This window comes from Gallus gallus, chromosome 1 (assembly GCF_016699485.2).
Source record: "Gallus gallus isolate bGalGal1 chromosome 1, bGalGal1.mat.broiler.GRCg7b, whole genome shotgun sequence".
NCBI lineage: Eukaryota > Metazoa > Chordata > Aves > Galliformes > Phasianidae > Gallus > Gallus gallus.
This window is the reverse complement of record NC_052532.1, coordinates 108,972,178-108,991,761: the sequence shown is the minus strand read 5'-3', so window position 1 is coordinate 108,991,761 and position 19,584 is coordinate 108,972,178. Positions and strand designations below refer to the sequence as shown.

The following is a 19,584-nucleotide window of genomic DNA, read 5'->3' as shown; positions in this document are numbered from 1 at the left end:
TGTATCTTCCTTCTAAACATTAGAGAAACTTCCCACCTGGGGATAGATAGTGTTAGGCCAACAACCCGAAGCAATGGTTGCTAGTGAGAAATGGAAATGCTACCTATTATTCGATCAGTCCTGCCTCTGCCTTCAGGCTGGACTGCAAGAGATCCATCAGCGCCTGAAACATTTCATTCTCTTAAGCGGAGAGATAAAGAAGGGTCTCTGTCCTGGCACTCTGTTCCTTATGGGACTGCTCGTGTCATGTTCCCACTGAAGAGTAAAGGGAATGGTAGCTACTTTTCCAACTGCTTCTATCTGAAATGTCTACCTAAGCGGGCAGGGGACAGGAGAGCTTGTCTGGGTGTTTCCCATGAAGAATGCCAACAGGCAGGTGTTGCTGGACGAGATGCTTGATGCGGACCTGCTGGCTCTGTCTCAGTTGCAGGTGTGGTTGCCAGCAGCCAGCAAGGGCAGCAGCTGGGTCCCATGTGGGTGGACATGGGATCTGCACAGCCACTGCTGCCACTTGCTGTGTCGCTTTGCTACTGAGGCACTATGTTGAGCACACTATGTCGAGCCCCGGGAAGTGCTGCAGCCTACAGCTCATACTTTCCCATTCAGCCTGTGTTCTATGCTTCAGAAGAAGAGCAGTTATTCTGGAGGACTTAACCCCATTTCTTGATGGGGACATCCCATCCTGTACTCACCACAAAGTACCTGAGGCTCATCCATCTACTGTGTTGAAGCACTGTGCCATGAACAGAGAAGAACACAGCTGACAGTCCAACACCACACCTTATTAGAAGTCTCTATGTCAGGATGATTCAGCTATGTCTCTGAGAAAGCAAAAACCCAATGGAGCTGAAGAACATTGAGTGGTGACTCATGCTGCAAAGGGCTCCCGGTAGCTGAGCTTTGATTCAGACCACCAGGATGTGCCTTTTGCCATTGCCCATTCATAGAGAATGGGGCACCGTGAACTTGCTCCATAGGGACTGGCAAACAAACCACCCTCTTTGTAGAAAGAAAGGCACCAAAAGCTTCCTTGGGAATGGTTAGGTGAAGGCACACAAAATACTCCCAGTTAATAGGAAGCAATCATTAAGCAATCTGGGCAAAACGTGTCCCTATGTGTTCCCCACACAAACCTACGAACAGTATCTGTGTGATCTGATGAATGGGAAGAATGATAATAATGCAAAAGATTGTGCTTGGAATTGGTGTTCCTGTTCCTGATACATCAGAACAGTTATCCACTGACCGGCATACAAAACCAAATGCCCAGAGCCTTCTATCGAAGAGAGGCTGCTTGGGCAACTGGGTAACGTCCTCATCTCAGCATTCAGCGAGGACTTCTTTGATGTTGTTAAGGATTGCAAGCAATTGCAGGAGCGGTAAGGCAAGATGATGCTGACACTTGGTAATGCCAGAGCTACAGCTCTAATCTGCTTTTTACCTCCAAGGCATAGCAGCAGTACACTTTGTGTTAACTGCTAAACAGAAGCTGATGTTGGCCTGGGGCCCCCAGCACAAGAAAGATGCAGAGCTCTTGGATTGAGTCCAGAGGAGGGCCACTAAGATGATCAGAGGGCTGGAGCACCTCTCCTGTGAAGAAAGGTTGAGGGAACTGGACTTGTTCAGCTTGGAGAAGTGAAGGCTTTGGGGAGACCTCATTGTGGTCTTCCAATACTTGAAGGGAGTCTATAAACAGGAGGGGGAATGGCTGTTTATGAGGGTGAATAGTGACAGGACAAGGGGGAATGGTTTTAAACTGAGACAGGGGAGGTTTAGGTTGGATATTAGGAGGAAGTTTTTCACTCAGAGGGTGGAGACGCACTGGAACAGGTTGCCCAAGGAGGTTGTGGATGCCCCATCCCTGGAGGCATTCAGGGCTAGGCTGGATGTGGCTCTGAGCAGCCTGGTCTGCTGGTTGGTGACCCTGAACAGAGCAGAGGGGTTGAAACTAGGTGATCTTTATGGTCCTTTTCAACCCAGGCCATTCTATGATTCTATGATTATGATATGATGTAAAATTTAATTGTAACCGATGTAACATTAATTGTAGGCTGGAGTAGAAGGCAGCAAATGTCAAACTGCAGTGTCTCAGGACTGCCTCAGAGCCTGGCATCCTCAGATTTGGCTGCTATTATTACTGTAGTTATGTTGTTTTTTATAGTTCAGGCATGCAACAAATTTAAAGGAATAACTGTTGGGCCAGTAATATGAACACTCTCTAGATAAAATAGTGATCATGTAAACCTGTAGACTTAAGAAAATAAATGTGCACAAGCCGTATGTCTTAGTACTGATCTGTCTGCCAGGAGTGCTGAAGCACAAGCAGTTAGATCACTTTATCAGAAGCACAAGCAAGGGGTGATTTAGCCACAATGTTATAATACACCTAGAGCCTATACAGAATACCTGCTTCAAATCTCCCAAGGAACAAGCTCTGAAATATCTCCAGAACTCCAGACAGCTGTGGCACAACTCAGTCACAATAGATGCCTATGATCTCTTTCCTTTTCTTTTACTAAATGAGGTACAAATAACTGTTCTTTAGTGCTAAGTAGCCAGCGACTGCTAGCAGACCTTGAGTTTCCCATTCAAATTCCTACATTTCAAGAATGAGGCCAAATTCAGGATGTGGCACAACAGTTCACATGCATTTACTGTCAGATGTGTAAAATACCAAAGTGAAGCCTGTGACTTACAAAACGTGTAGGATGAACAAGCAAAAGAACAAAAGAAGTATGATTTAGATGTAGAAAAATACTGAAACAAGTATGTAAGTACTCATTTTTTTTTTATCATCTAATAAGTACCAAGGTGATAAGGAACAACCACTGGGAGTCTGCCAATGTCAAAGTGTGTTAAACTAATTTAGCTGCTTTCCTTGGCAGCGCCCCTGGGCTTTGGAAGCAGTTCTTAAATTTGTAGCAGAAAATCCAGCTTTGGGTAAGAGGTGGGTCCTCTTACAGGAAAGCTGCTGTGAACACAGCACTAAGTAGTGGTGGCTCTGACAGGGGTAGAGACAGGGAGCTTCAACCAGGCAACGTGGAGAGCAAGAGCAGGCAGAATCTAGTGGCAGCCACTCCATAAGGTCACCGCTACAGATCCTCTCACAAAGTCAGAAGTGCATGACTATAGCGAAGAGCTGTGTAGGCTGCTGTGATTCACTGAAACCAAAGCATGTTAAGAAATTGCTGCTAAACAAACATTTCAATGCTGGAAAGAATGTAAAGATGTAAATGCATTTGGTAGGTGCAGTCCATGAATGAGAGGACCAGTCTCCAAATGCCTTGTAAATTGGCATAGAAAGAAAGGCGTTACATACACATACTACATGTAATTGGCTTGGCCCATTTAGGTTAATTCTTTGTTTGGAGAATGGCTGGATAGCGCTGGAATGCTACAGGACACAGCTTAAGCTGTGGAATCTGCCTTATGGGAGGTTTGTGAACAACAGGTGAGTCAAACAGCAGTGAGGGATGGTCCAGACATACTTCATCTACGTCAGAAAAAGGAAAATTGAGTAAAGGCTCATACAGTTTCCCTTCAAATATGTGTCTGATTCTACAGTTAGCATGAACAACAATGAAGCTTGCATGAAGTCATTACAAACTCTTAAAGTAAGTTAAACATACAAAAAAAGGAAAATAAAACAAACCAGGTAGATTTGCAGCTGATATTTGCTAAAATAATTCAAATGACTTGTTCTTCGCATGTTAACAACGTTATTCCAGATTGTTAACATTACCAAAACCAGCTCAAAAAATGTAGTGGCTTCTTCTGGAGAGAAGTAAAGTTACCAATAAATTAGTATCAAATAATTTATTTTATTGCTAGTGTTTTTATATTACAGGCTAGATTAAGTTTTATGTTAGTTTATAAGGGGAACCAAAAGGAAACACATGTTAAAAACAAGAAGCTAACAAGTTACCGATGCCAATGTACAATCACTTTCAATAACCCTGCTATTTTATAACCAACTAAGTACTGTAATTTCAAACCAGAGCATTTTATTACCACTTGTCGTCAAAATATCTACTTGTTTTCAGATTAGAGAAAAACCTCACAAATGAAAGCAAGGGCAAACTGTACATACGACTTATTTTACAAATATTGTTCAGGTGCTTATTTGGCTCTGGATGCAAACTACCAGAGTTATGTGTATAAAACATACAGAAGAATCTTTGCTAAGAACGTATGCATTTGTTTACATCAGGTTTCTTGGGATACAGCCCTCTATCTGTATTTCAGCTGGCCAGCCATTGTATCTGTTCTTCTTACTGTCAGAGTGGTTTATCTGTTAAAAATAAAACAAAATAAAATAAATCAGTATTTGTGTTTACGAAACTAGTTTGTCAAACCTTATACAACATAAAAGAGAAACTGGGAAGCTGAGCGGTAGGTTAGACATCTTATTCAACATAATGGGGGGAAGATTCCATCAATTTCTCTTACACTCTGCCTAAGAAATCCAAAGATTCAAAGTCTCAGATCTAAAGCAAAGAATAACGACAGATTAGACAATTTGCTTTGCACGACTGAGGCTTACTCTACAGTTACTACAGATATCCCACAGAATCTTCACCTGAAGGTTACACCCAATATAGAGACAAATAAAACTGAAAATAAAATGAACCTGACCTTTTCTCTTTCGATATCATCTGGAAGCTTGAAGCCTTTGGCAGCTATAAAAACCCAGCTTGACCTGAACTTCATATTTTGTATTTCTTTACTTCCCAGAGCTTCTACTAACTTTTTGGCATTACTTTTCAACCTAAAAAAAAAAAAAAAAAAAAAAAAAAAAAAAAAAAAGTGAGAAAAGGTATTAATACTACGAGAAGAGAAAAAAGCTGAAAAAGAACACAGTGGCTTTTATGGTGAGGAGTGGCTGGTGAAACTGGAGTTGTTTACCACATCACTCTCTACAAGTACCTGAAAGGAAATTGCTGTGAGGTGGGTGCTGGTCTCTTTCCTCAGCTCACAAGAAATAGGACACGAGGAAATGGCCTCAAGTTTTATCAGGGGACATTTAGGTTGTACATCAGGAAGAAATTTTTCACAGAGAGGGGGGTCAAGCAATGGAGCAGGCTGATCAGGGAAGTGGTGTAGTCCGTATCTCTGGAGACACTTAAAGGATGTGGCACAAAGGGACACGGTTTAATGGTAAGATCTGAGGTCAGGTTGATGGTTGGACTTAATGATTTTGAAGGTCTTTTCCAATCCAGATGAGTCTATAATTCTATGGTTGACATTAGTAGGTCACCAGAAGAAATAATGAGAAGTCAAAAACTTCCTGAGTGCTGTCTTAATAGCATACCATTAAACCTACAGAGCAAAATTCTATCTTTGAATTCCTCTTCTCTACATCCCTGATGTTAATACAATCTGTTTGTAATGATGCAGCAGAAAGAAATACATCTCAAACACTAAATTTGTAAAATTTGACATTTTATCCCTTTTTAAATATGGACAAAGGCATCAAATGTTTATCAGCCAAATGATTAAGACTGTCCCTGTTTAATTATGGTATCATGACTTCAGACCAAAATAGCATAAGATTTGAAAGGACTTGAAGAATCAGGATAAGATATAAGAAGGAATGCAAACTAGGTATGTTCTAATTAGAGCTCTGGATACCTTCTTAATAGAAGGCTGTGACCCAGAGATAATAACACTGCCCTTTATGATGATAACTGGTGCTTTTAAACAAGCACAACGCTCTCCTTCCATCTTCGGAAGCATCAATGTACATGACGTGGGCAAGCACTGAATGCATATGTAATCAAAACTTTTAAAAGAGGAAATGACTATACTATGACATAAATCACTCCTTTAAACCATTTTACAACAGTGACTGCCAAGCTATTTGTTGCTGTGTTTCTCAGCCTGTCATGAATAGTTTCCTTACCGGGCGCTTCCATCATCATGAGTAACCATGAAAAGCAGGGACCCTTGTGGTGCATTTTCAATGAAAGCCACCATCTCTTCTGAGTGGTCTGTTGAATTAATTACACAACTGATTACTCCCTCACACACACACGATCACCTTCCACCTACTTTCTCTTGCATTCAACTTCTCAATTTTTGACATTGTCTACTCAAAATGAGACCTATTTAGGCACTCTTTCTATGCACTGGCACAGGACTTGTCTAATCCTTGAAGATGCAGAACGCTGTCAGCTTTCACTGAAGACTAGAAGAGAAAAGGTTGATCCATAATTCCCAATTGTAAAGAAAGATACTTTTGAACCTCTGAAAACAGATAACATTTACATGCAAGATTTTTTTTTTTTTTTTTTTTAATGTTCACCCTGCATAACACTCCACCAGCAGGGAAAACATGGAATAGTCCAGAAGTCACTGCTACTCTGTGCCTTTATTTTTGTGTGTTAACTACCATGCTAACTGTAGAGCTAAGCAACACACCCCACCGTACATCCATTTTCATTAACTGGCAGCCTGTTTGCAGCACTAAGATATTTATTTGTTCTGCAATTGCTAAGGCATACATTGTTTTCTATGGAAAATAAGTGCATTGTGTGGCAGTAGCCTTGGAGACATTGCAATCCATATACCACATAAAAATCTGTAGCCCCATGATTAGGCCCAGTGCGATTTCTGTTCATGCATGCAAGGTCATAAACATTCTTAAGTGGTAAAACAATCGGCTGCGAGTGCCTCATAGCATTCTGTTTCCTCTTTCTAGGAAGTAAGTAGTATCATCCTAAGTCTGGAAAATGTATTAGAAGCTATTCTTAAAGTAGACCTTCTGTTTAGATACACAGTAGTATAGAAAGACTAGCTTATTACTTATTATGATTTTACAATTAGAATAGAACAAAATGTATCAGAAAAAAGATTTGGCTGAATGGGTGTAGTATGTGGTAAATGGTGTCCTTCTCAGACTGAAATAATGGAGAAAGAAAATAACAACTAATCACAACAAACAGTAACTCAACCAACAGAAAAAAAAACCATGTCTTTTCAGGCAAAAACTGTTGTCAGAAGACCTGGCTATTGCATGTTTAAATGAATACAATTGGTGTTTGTTTCTAAGGCATCTTCTTCAATGGGAGAAGCACAGTCATTTAAAGAGTAGGACAAATATTTAAATATGTTTTTATTGAAGACTGAAATATTAACAAAAGCCTTATTGCACTCTTTTCCCTACCTCCTTCCCACATGTCAAAGAAATTTGCTGATGTTAGTTCTCCTGTTTCATCTGTAAGAAAAGATTAAAAGCACAAATATGAGCAAAAACAGTTAGATTCCATCAGCATGCACAACATTTTCAGCAAAAGTGAGGCATCTCTAAGTTTTGGTATTACTGTGCTTCAGATTTTTCTTTTGTTTGAATTTTTAAATTGGAAGGAACATAGAATAATGTAAGTTTGAGATTTGGGGAAAATATTTTGTGTAGTCGCTGCTTGTAGCTGCAGTCAGCTGAAAAAATTGTTCACAAATCACTTCTGTTCCAACACAGACCTGCAAACTGTCAAAGATAATTGCACTGGAAATAAACACATTCTTCTTTCAACAGAAGCCTGAATCCAACTATCACTAATGACTAAACCACAATTATTTTTGTTTTAAGGAAGAATTCAGTTTACAGTTCACATCCAAGTTTTTATACATATGTATACTACACTAGGTCGCAACCATACACATAGAAGTTGATTAAGATTGATTCTATTTGAATGGCTCCATTCTGTGCAATGTTTCAGATTCTTGTCTACGGTAATTGAGCCCAGCGACTCAAATAAAATCATGCAGGTTCAGACAACACTAAGACCTTGCTTAACAATAATGAGAGAAGAAAACTGGAACAAAAATATTCTGTGATCAAAACCAACTTGTTGATGCATCCCTTGCTTCCTCTCCCCCACAATATTTAGCAATCATTTTTCTAAGGATCCATCATTGAACACACTGCATTTCACCACCATATTTATTCATCTAAGTTAAGTCATGAGACCTGGAATAAACTACAGCATCAGCTTTCCAACAGCTTCTATTACAAGTATGTTAATATCAATCAAGCTTTGAGTTTGTCTTTCTGTCCACTGACCAATTCTAGAAAAGGAATTTGTACCTTGTCGTAGAACTGCAATTCTCAGTTACTGTGCTTATACTGATAATGTACATGTTTCTTTTGCTTATCCAGAAAACTGTTTCTCTCAAGCAGTAATTTGTCCTTCTTACATTTAATGTGAATGAAGTTGCAATTTTTCCTTTGCTTCCATACTAGCTACTAAAAACAACCCAAAGGTTTATTTTTTTCATCATCACAGAGGTACTTCTCTAACATTTTTAATCTTACTTACAATTGACAATGGCTATGTTTATACCTCTTCCAACATTACCCTTTTCTTCACTTATAAGCCTGGAATTGAAAAAAGTGCTGCATCAGTAGAATTCATCCTTCCAGAGACTCTGATTCAAAGTCAGATTTACCAATGCTAAGTCACTTCCTGGTGTTCACACTTTCTTCAGTTATTTAATTCAGGAGCTAGTAGTAAACAAGAGCTATGGCTTTCAAGTCTTGCATGTTCTACCAGTCCATTTCCTTCAAAGATACTTAAAGAGTCTTGCAAAATGAACTAGATCAAGAAAGTGCTTTGTATAAATCCATCCAGAAAGATAACAAAGAAGAACATAACAAATGTGTGGGTTCATTTTTATAACAGTAAACCATGTGGCTATATCAACTTGAAAGATCACTTTAAGGAATTAAAGTCACTTTACTTGTTCAGTTTGAAAAATCAGGAAGAAACCTGACTTTCAGAAGGTGCTAACCACTTAATATATATCCTGAACCACTAAAACTAAAAATCATAGTTGAAACTAACATCTGAAAACAGCTTATCTACAGGAACAAAGAAAATAACCTGAGATGTACATATAAAAAAAAAATTAAATACTGTCAAATATATTCTGACATTTATCACCAATAAAACATCAACAGATTATAAATTCAATCTAGGTCTAAATGACTCAGAGGACACGTCCCTCAAGACCTCATATTACATCTATCAATAAAAAAGTTATGAGTCAGTCCAGGATATGAAAGAAAGCCAATCAAATAGCTTGGAGATCAGGTAAAGGCAGGTGTACTACATAGAAACTACAGTGTCTGTGAGAGGAAAACACAGCAAAAACAGCACAGACCCTTCAGTGAAAACAGCATAGACCCACACAGAAGCAACGTGCTATTCCAAAATCAGAGCACAAAAGAAGAGGGGAAAAATTCAAGACAACTTTAAAAAAATGCATTTATAAGCATATATTCAAAAGTCACTATCTCCACGTTATCTTCAGCTCTTCTATCACTGTTGCTAAGTCTCTACTTTAGGCCAGAGTTCCATGGAAATAGATTATCTCTGAATCATCACCATAAAGCTCACCAGAATGGAGGAAGCAGAGAAGAAACTGTATTTAAGATTGACTTCACGTCATGCTGCAGAAAGAGCGCCATAAAAAGGAAAGCAGGAACAGCAGGAAAAACTCACTTGTTCCTAAGTGACCTAGGGCATACTTATTAACACTGAAAAGTGAATAAACAATGGTGGCCTTTTCCTGCATGCAATTTTACTGAAGAGGTCTTTTCTTTACCTAGGAGCTTACTTGCTAGTGAATCAAAATAGAAGATCCTTCTTTATACTACAAAGCATTTACGTATATTTAAAGTCAGTCTGGTACTTACAGCTCATCCTCAAAACAGATTTTAGCCAGCTTTTCTTTGCCACCGCCACTAAGAACCCGATAGGCATAACTCCCAGGTGAGCAGGGAGACCAGTGATCACACTTCTGCCTTTTGGGGAGAGGGGCTACAACAGCAAAGATGAGGAAGTCTTAAGTGCTACATAAACAATTTCTACATGGAAAGAATCACTTAGCGTCAACATGTTAATATAAAAGCTCACACTTATATATACAGAGGCCAATACTGTCAGTTTTCCAATATTGTGGCAACATTCTCACAAATTTGCCTGGGTTTTGGGTTATCGTTGGCTTTCAAACCACTGCTGGGAAGAAGAGCTAGCTTGCCTAGAAAAAGAACTTCCATATACTCTTGATTCAAATCAGATCATGCTATTCTGTATTATTTCCATCAAGAGTAAACAAGGGCTATAAGGATAAAGAATTCCTACAGAGAGCTTGAAGCTGACAGTTATAATTCTAAACTTTTTTCACACAATAACAGTCATAGAATGAGAAAAATGTGTACATTAAGTCACTCCATCAGATCAGAGGAAAAAAAATGAGGACTACATCACCAACATTGGTTAGTGATTCAACCAGTAACGGAAACTAAAAAACACCTAAGATATAGTCAAAGCTTCAGCAGCAGCTTTGCAGATGACTTATGCTTACATGTTAACAAACAAATAAGGTGTTATTAGATTACTAGTCAATTATTAATATTTGCATACTGGCAAACATAAGGTGACTTGTTTCTTCAAAATAGTGTATTAAAAATAGTTCAGATTTGCACTAATTAAATGAATTCACTTTATACAAACAACATCATTCTTATAATAGCTTGTTAGCTAACAGGAGAACAGGAGGTAATGGCCTTAAGTTACACCAGGGTAGGTTTAGGTCAGATATTTGAAAAAATTTATTCTTCGAAGGAGTAGTGAGGCAGTGGCACAGGCTGCCCAGGGAGGTGGTGGAGTCACCATCCCTGGAAGTGTTCAAAACTGTGTGGATGTGGCACTGAGGGACATGAACAGTGGGCATGGTGGGGGTGGGCTGATGGTTGGCATAGGTGACCTTTGTGGTCTTTTCCAACCTTTGTGATTTTATGATTGTAAACTCTTTCTTTTTAATTTAACAAGTAAATAGAGTACATTAGATAAAAGGAAAAAAATACTACTACATACCCTTCAACACTGGTTTCTTTCCAATATCTTGAAGATAGGCTATAGATGTTGACAGTGACTCTTGTGGTACATGAGCAGCAAATATGTATCCCAAGTACCAAGCAAACAATGATGCCAACAAGAGCCCTGATAACTTCACAAAATCTGCCAAGAAGAAAAACACAGACATAAAGATGTACCCATAGCAACACAAAAAATAATGTATTTCCTTTAGCACTGCTACAGAATTGGCAATTTTTTTCTACTACTGTGTCAACCACTGCCTTTGGTGATGTGGTGATGGGGCATTGGTTGCACACCCATCTCTGACAACTCCTTTCGTCTTGAAAACTTGATCAAGAAGAAAACCCACCCCCCTCCTCTGCACCAGGTCCCCTCAACCTATAGCTATGATGATGACACTGAAAAATAAGCATCAGATATCATACATGACTATGCAGGTTGTATACAGTCACTGTTGATTTTGTGTGATATGCAGACACGACAATAATGGTTTAAACCACAGGTATCCAACCTTTTGGACTGCTTGGGTCACGCTGAGTGAAGAGGCTTGTCTTGAGCCACATATAAGATATACAATATATATAAGTAACAAAAATCATGTTTTTAATATATAGTTTTTAATGAAAAAAAAAGAGCAACAAAAACATAAAACTAGTAGGATATGTGACCTTTTGTGAAAATAACACATCAGTCTGGTCCTTGGCAGTCTTGAAATCTGTTCTCAAATTTACTGAAATGGACAGCAAAGCTGTGTATTTTTTGCTTTTCACAGGACTGTGTTTAGCCAATGTATCAAAATGCATACAATTGTTTGCCATAAACTGAGTTAGCACTCACTGCACCCTCCCTGTGCCCTGCTTTCAGCCCCAGCAGTGTGGAATGCACATCACTGTGAGGCTGTTGTGAGTGATGGGTGTGTGTCTGGGGCCAGGCTGGGCCTCTCAGTGGGGCAAAGCCACCACAGCGGGGCAAAGCCACCACAGCAGCATCGAGCAAGTGGCAGACCGCAGTGCAGGCTGGGCTATGCTGTTGCAGCACAGTCATCCATTTTCACCATGCTTTTCCCTTGCACTGGCATAACCAAGGAGAGCTCAGAAACTCCCCCTTGCAGGCCCAGCTGTGCAGGGACCAAATGACAGACATCGCTAATGGCTCTTGGTGTGATCACTGAGCTGGGCTGGTGAACCCGCAAATCCCAGGTGGTAGGGACCATTAGGCTAAGCACACTGAAGATGCATTCCTTATTTAGAAGGGATACATTACCTCATTTTTGATGTTAAGCAGAGAATTATCACACTGGAATTGGGAAACCCTAGCTTTTACAAATGTTAAGACTTCTGTCCCTTCTCTGTTTATCCCCTCTCTAGAATAAGGTCAAATTCTTCAGTTGTTCTCCTCAAGTCTTATGTTGCAAGTCTTACCCCTTCCACACTGACTCTGCCTGACTTGTCTGCATGTTAGTGCAGAATGGACATGGTAGTACAATGTGCCCATTCTGGAGGCTCTGCTTATGTTCATTCATGCCAAAAGGAAGTCACAAACACACCCTATTCTTCATAACAGCAACAGAACTAGGAAATTCTCTCTGAGTCAGAGGTGTCATCTTAACACCTTAGCTACAGTTGTACTTCAACCCTTGAATCTCAATGAGGAGAAATGCAGATCATTATGAACGTCTAAAGCTTTTCTATACCTAAACCCAGTTTCTCATCTGTTTTCTAAATAAATAAATAAATAAATAAATAAATAAATGAGGACAGTACATCTTTTCAAGATACTGCTGGTCTGAGCTCTTAAAATGTTCTGTGTTATTTTATGTAAGAGTTAAGGGATTAACACAGGGAAAGTTATATAATGTGAATCTTCAGAGAGTGAAATCACAGAATGGTTTGGGCTGGAAGGGACCTCTGAGCCCACCCACCCCAACCCCTGCCATGGGCAGGGCTGCCCCCCACCAGCTCAGGCTGCCCAGGGCCCCATCCAACCTGGCCTTGAGCGCCTCCAGGGATGGAGTTCAGAAAAGTGTTGTAGAACATTTCCAATGAACTTCTGGCTTTGCCTTTGGGGATTCAGAAGCCAGCAGGGGACCACACTGAAGGCATCTGCAGGGTCCACTGGGTACTCTTCACTTACTGAGGTCACACATACTGCACATATTTTCTGAGTCCCCACACAGACATGCATAAAATCCCACACCATAGAATCTAAACCATACAGTCAAACTGAAGAGAACTTAAGACTTGGTACGCACAGCACGTGTAAGTTATAAAGTGAGAAGCTGGGTCTACACTCACGGAAGCAAGGCTGTGCTCATGCTGAGTTGAAAGGTTGTGGATCACCACGGCTGTGACACTCAGAGCTGTGTGGGAACCACATGCCACAAAGAGGTGCTTGGCAGCTCCTGTAGGTGACAGAGATTTCCTCATGCCATCCTATGACAGGCAGATACTGAGCAACGTGCCAGACAGCTGAAGGGGCAGAGAGGCATAGGGAGGATGAAAACACGTGGAAAGAAGTGGTGGGGAAGGGCATGTCAGAAGACCTCGGAAAAGACCTGTCCCATTTTTCAACAGCTCCCAGTTTCCTTTCTGCTCAGGTGCCCACTCCTAGCTTGGCAGCAGCTTAAGCACAGCATACCTCTGTTTGCGCTTAGCTGACTTCAAACGCTCGCGCTGCCACTCCTTGCTAACACATACCCGCCTCTCCAAGGCCAGTATTCAAGGGGGAAAAAAAGTCACCTGGAAGCTTGAGATTAAATTGTGCCGATCTAAAAAAAAAAAAACCATAAAAAACTAAAGAAACAACCCGGCGTGGATTCGCAGTACGATGCTTCCCAGGGGCTCGTACCGCAGGCGGCTGACAGCCGGGTGAAGCTGCACACTGAGGGAACCAGACAGAGGAACGCCGGGGGGCTGCTACTCACAGTGCCGCCTCTGCCACATCGCTCGGGACGGGGATGGACTACCCGCCCCCTGCCCGTCGCCGTCCCCCGCTGCTCCTCCTCCTCCTCCTCTCTCCTCCTTTCTCCTCCAGCCGCGGTCACAGCACACCCCCGCCTCGCCGGTCAGCCAGCAGAGTGGCGGAGCGGGGAGGGGTGCGGCCACCTGTTCGCCCCGCCCCTCCTTGGCACGGCCCCACCCCTCACCCTGCTGCTTCGGGCTACTTGCTCACTCTTGGGGGAAAATGCAAGTGGTTTTCCTGGGCTGAGGAGCTGATCTTAAGCTAGCCTTGCCCCGGTCACCAGGCGTTCCCGTGGAGGGTGATAGCTGCTGCCGCCATTTTCTGAGGGGGCTGCGGAGTCCTGCTGATAATGGGGGTTGGTCCTGGCAACATGGAGGCCTCTCTTCTTGTCTCCTTGGCAGGGGCAGCGGAGGGTCTGACATCTGCTCTTGACGGCAGAGAGGACTGTGAAACTAACCGCCTTTCGAGCCAGTAAAATACAGCTGTAGCTCTAATCTAGAAAAGCCTCCAACAGCTTGATTGAACAAGTCTGGGGAAGAGGAGGCTGAGGGGGGAACCTTATCGCTCCCTACAGCCACCCGAAAGGAGGCTGTGGAGAGGTGGGGTTGGCCTGCCAGGTAGCAGGAATAGGACAAGAGGGAATGAGGAGATTCAGGTTGGATATTAGGAAATCTCAGCAAGAGCGGTGAGGCAGTGGCATAGGCTGTCCAAGGAGGTGGTGGAGTCACCATCCCTGGAGGTGTTCAAGAGCTGTGTGGATGTGGCACTGAGGGACATGGCTAGTTGGCATGGTGGGGGTGGGCTGATGGTTGGAGTAGGTGATCTCTGTGGTCTTTTCCAACCTCTGTGATTCTATGGTTCTATAATTCAGTCAAACACACTGCGTAAGAGATAGTACTAGAAGTTATTATCCACAGAAAAAAAATAACTTGCTCACAGGATCGAAAGCAGGGCTCATGCCATTCAGGTAGTCCATCTGAGAAGCTCTTTTGCCCCAAATCTCAAAACAAATCAGTTGTTTTGAAGTCTTGGTTGAACCCAACTGAGAAAACAATACACAAGTAAGTAAGGGCTTTTACCTGGTGACAGTGTTGTCCAGAAAGCAGATGCACAACAACAGGTCAGTAATCACACACTCAGGAGAGACACTGCTTATTTAGTTCAGATTTGTGCTGATTTGGGCGTTGAATAGTTTCCTACAAATCAAACAGGAGTATCCATGCTATTTTTATACAGAAAGCTTGAAAAGTTACTAATTTTCCCATCTTCTTTACAGCGATTGGTCAGTAAGTTACATGCAGTTATAATATCACTAACAATCCTTTTGCAACTATGCATGCTCAAGGGGCAAATAGCAAAATAAAAGGGTCTCTGGGAGTGATTATAATGATGGTAGTTCAATTAAGGGTCTCTTTGTTTCCCAGTTTTCTTGCTGAATTGGCAGTGCTCATAAAACATGCTGATTAATGTCTTCTGCGAGGCCTACTTGCTCCAGGATGTCCTTGGTTGAAGGATGTTCATCTGATTAGGGATGATTAATATTGCCCTTTGCTTGTCAGCTTAACGTATACAAAGAGCATCTTCAGCTAGCTAAGTTTTTAGAGCTTGTCTTCAACAGTGGCATGGGTCTACGTGGTGTATTAGCTGACTGGACCTGTGCTCTGGCCAAAACCATGAGTAGGACCTCACTGAAGCCTTCCTGCCCCTCCAGTGTGGCACCAGATAGCCCTACCATGGGCAGCAGGCCACCAGAGTGAGCTCTTGGTTCACCTTTTCCTGCTGTGAGCTGTGCTGGTGCTAAAGACAAGGCATCACACACCATTGCCTCGATGTTTCCTTCCTGATGGGTAACTTGGTCAGTGCCTGGCTCTCATCACCTTGCTGAAAAAATGGACACCTCTTCTACTTCCAGTGTAGGGCAGCAGCAGGAGTGTGGAACTATAGCACAGTGCTGGTGATGCGTGTTTCCTAGTTGGCAGCATTGCCCAGCTGGAGCCCCACACCATGGGCTTGCTGGGATTTTAATATTCTTTTTTCCAGTAGGTTTTGTTAATGGGTGCTTGCAGGTCTGGGTGGGCAGGGAATCTCAACAGCACTTGTCAGTTCTGACTTTGGCCTTCCTAGGATACCTATGAAAACAATGGTTCCAGTCACTGGAGAAGAGTCATTTCTTGTCCTCATCTGCAAGTCTTATAACAGTAAAATCTGAAGGAGTAGTTGCTGCTTGTTAGTTGCAAATGGAAAGCAACAGTCATTAAAACCTAGGCATGTAAATAATTCAAGTGGTAGCATGGGAGGAATAAACTTAAGAAATGGAAAGCATAGAGCGAAAAGGAAAAGGAGCTATGAGTTTGCAAGAAAGAGTTAGGGAAAATGCTGTTCTGAATTAGTTTTCCAAATATAATCTCCAGTTATTTATATAGGAAGTGTTATTCTGTAAGATGGCACATCAGAAAAGGACGTGTTAATAAATGACTGAAACTATTACAGAGGGTAATAGTCTTGTCTTTAATGTAAAAATAAGGAAGCCTTAAACCCCAAATGCTGCAGTAAATGGTGGCGTCAAAATGAAAAATTCTGCAGCTTTTACTACAACAACGAAAATTTGCCAGGACTTGGGATAATTTAAATTTGCAATACATTTATTGTATGGCCAGCAGTGGGTCACGCATTCCACTGATAAAAATTTCAAGCCCTGAGGTGCTTTGTCACCACTGCGACAAAACATCATTAGCAATTGGTGTCAACTGGGTTACAACCAGTTTACCTGCAGAAGAAAAATATGTCAGTGTCCTTTTTCATTACTACCTAAACTACACTGAATTATACCCAGGTATTTGCTACGAAACATGGCAACACTGTCATTGTTCTGCTTGCCACAAAGCCCAGGGATCCAGTGGTCTCTGTCTGAGGGGGGAATTTTAAATGCCAAAGGACTAGGAAGCTTAAAGAAGCTTTACTTCAGGTATTTCACTTTTGTGTCTGTGAAAGCAATGTGATACTTTTCTCTCTTCAGTAATTATTCAAAGATGAGGGATGCAGAACACTTTAGAAATATCATTATTGGTGTTCACTCTTCTGCCATTCATCCTGTAGTTTGAAAGCTTAGAAAAAAATTTTCAAAACATTAATCTTCGCTTTAGATGCTCGTGAGGAAGTGAGACCCTTTGATGATAAGCAGCAGTGTAGGAAATCTATTCATGAAACAAATCACTCCAGCAGACAGTAAACGGAACAGATGTGCGTATGTGCAGAATGCCTATGTGTTAAGGCCACAGTTAGTGGAGAATGTTTCTGGGCATTTGCTAACGGTGTGAAATGACAACAGAGCAAGTTCCACCTGCCCTTGGTGTGGCTGTACCTCCAGAGGTGCCTTCTGCACCCACCTCACTTGGCCAATCAGCTGCTGTATGTGTCATCCCAGTCCTCACAGTGATTTAATTTCAAAGTTCTCTGCTCACGTACAGGTGGCCAATGGTGTATTTTTAATCCTCCTAGGATGAGGTACAAAGTGCAATGCAGAAGAGCAGTTCTTTAAGCTGCCGTAACTCAGCTGTATTTCACCATGTGTCTGTGCCCATAACTCAGGTGGAATCTCAGTATCCTGAGTTGTGGTAACATGAAGAGCAATGTGGAGAAACAGGGATTTTAATATATCTTTTAATATAAGAACATTTATTTCTAGTATACATTGAAGGTCTGCAGGAAGCTGAAGCTTTTAGATATTGTGTGGCTATACTGCAATTTAAACACTCCTAGAAATGCAAAACCAGTTCCAATAGCAGAAGGCAAAAAGTGAGTAATGATCAATTCCAGTTTATAAGCTAGAAAACCTGTAAAACTAGTAAGTCTAGTTCCAGAATGTTGCTGATCTATTTAGAGGTTTGCTTTATACCTGATGTTTAAGGTGGGGCATTTTTTTTCCCGTTTTTCCCATACTTTGCTAATCCAGAGATACACAAGGAAAATAGACTCATAACTGCTCTTCAATCCAAGTAGACAGGAGAGACTCAATACACTGTGGGTCTTTAATAGTCACCTAGATTCCATGTTAGAGGAGAGGAAGGAGAAGGGCAAAATTAGAGGAAAAGGAAAATCCCTCCCTTGAAGGTGGATGTTTTGATATGGCTTTGCACAGGATCTCTGTGGTCTGTTCTCTGGAAATGCTGGTGTCAATGCAGTCATTAGGCCTACAGGTCTCTTTTGTGCAGTCCCATGCAAGCAAACAAGCATGTAAACCCACTCAGTCCAGCAGATACTTACCATAGGCAGCTGGTCCCTGCTGTCAGCAATCCCAAAGCACTTGTAGCTTGAGGACATCCTGTGGCATGTCCTGGAGTATGTCCTTGATCCACTTTCTCTGTGCAGTTTCTCAACAGGGATCCGGGCTGACCTGCTGTGCCAGGCTTAGGTCACCTGAAGGCAAGGCTGGAGGCCTGCAGGAGTGAGAATCCCACAGTAAATCTACTTCTGAAGCCAAGTCATCGCACACAGGGAGAGAGCTGGATTTCTTTCAGACCTGTCTTGTGGAAAGGGGGAGGAGAGGAAAAGGGTATCCCCTTACCTGTGGGGCAGGATGGCAACGGATGTGGGTGGTCGCAGAAGGGTTGATGCTGCAGGACAGAGTGGGAAATTGGGGGTACAAAATAGAAGGGAATACACGAGCAAACCAAAGGCTGTAAAAATATATCAGCACTTAAAAATCACTGGAAAACACTAGTTTAGAGTGTGTTCAAATTATGCAACAACAAAAATAAAAAAAATCACACTGTAAAACTGTGCAAAGCTGAAGTTAGTATTGCGTGTACATTTAAAAAATGCCTCCACCAAAGGAAAAAATACACTCATGCAGTGCACTTCAGAGCTCTTCTGGGTACCTAAAAATAAGGCAATTGAAGAAACACAGCACCTTGTTTATTTATAAGAAGTAGTTTCATCTACTTGCCAACTGTAAAATCCATTGTGCGAGTATTTAGGCATAAACTGTCAACACAGACTCCTGTAGTCTTTACAGTAACCGGCATTCCTTAAGAAGTGCCATTGAGTATCCTAGGAAAACAGCAGATGCATCAAGGTGTAGGCAGTAGTTATTTCTAAACTTCTAGAAGGAAAAAACAAACAAACAAACAAACAAAACCCCACTCATTTCTATTTAAAAAGAGGTTTTTTTGGTGCAGAAAGAGAAGAATGGTTAATGTTTACATATTAAACATTCATAAGAATTGTATGTTGTCCTGAAGAATTAGATTGATTTCTTGAATCAATCTAGATTAGATTGAGTTCTTGAAGGGTAAACCTTCACATATATGTCTGTAATGGACTGTGCTGATTTGAAAATCCCTGTTCATGCAATAAATTCTTACTCTCACGTTGCACACAAACACAGAAGGTGTTTTGTTTAGATGGGTCACCTTGAATGGGGAAAAAAAGAAGAAGAGAAGCGTGAATGATTGATGGTTATTAATATGTGTCAGGCAGCTTTACAGTTTTGGATTCAGTAGGTCTGCAGCACAGAGGGTGTTCTGAAGATGATGGTAATTTCAGATGCACGGGAGAAGTTTAAGCACAAGAAGAAGATGCAAACTTGCATAGTACCGCTGTGAGCAGAGCTGCGTGATAATAGGTTGGCTTCAGTGAATATCAGGACAGTAATGAGCAAAACCAGATAGCTTTCCAATCTGTGAAATAAAACACCACGTTAAGCAGTTTGTACCAATCTTTCTTGCTTGACCAATCCCTT

The 19,584-nt window shown here is 41.5% G+C and overlaps 1 protein-coding gene across 2 annotated transcripts; it reads right to left on the bottom strand.

Annotated features, from left to right (window-relative positions):
- Positions 1-3,801: 3,801 nt before the first annotated feature.
- FAM3B (family with sequence similarity 3 member B) lies at positions 3,802-13,964 on the bottom strand. Of its 2 annotated transcripts, XM_046905797.1 has the most exons (9): positions 13,807-13,964; positions 12,869-13,284; positions 10,881-11,024; positions 9,698-9,821; positions 8,319-8,377; positions 7,166-7,216; positions 5,903-5,990; positions 4,636-4,768; positions 3,802-4,291 (listed from the first exon to the last, which is right to left on the bottom strand). In XM_046905797.1, the coding sequence occupies exons 2-9, from the start codon at positions 13,080-13,082 to the stop codon at positions 4,202-4,204; spliced, it is 903 nt and encodes a 300-aa protein (XP_046761753.1). In that variant the 5' UTR covers positions 13,083-13,284; positions 13,807-13,964; the 3' UTR covers positions 3,802-4,201. The 2 variants fall into 2 exon arrangements, with proteins under 2 accessions (XP_046761753.1, XP_416736.3); XM_416736.7 differs by lacking the exon at positions 12,869-13,284.
- Between the last annotated feature and the right edge of the window lie 5,620 nt (positions 13,965-19,584).

What these genes read in the sequence shown, in the direction of transcription:
- FAM3B (XM_046905797.1), bottom strand. Translation starts at nt 13,082, where the DNA reads ATGGTGTGGGATTTTATGCATGTCTGTGTGGGGACTCAGAAAATATGT. An exon ending in ATCTGTTTTGAGGATGAGCT is followed by an intron (nt 8,378 to 9,697) that starts GTAAGTACCAGA and finishes TTTCAATTCCAG; the next exon opens with GCTTATAAGTGAAGAAAAGG. An exon ending in CATGATGATGGAAGCGCCCG is followed by an intron (nt 4,769 to 5,902) that starts GTAAGGAAACTA and finishes TTTTTTTTTTAG; the next exon opens with GTTGAAAAGTAATGCCAAAA.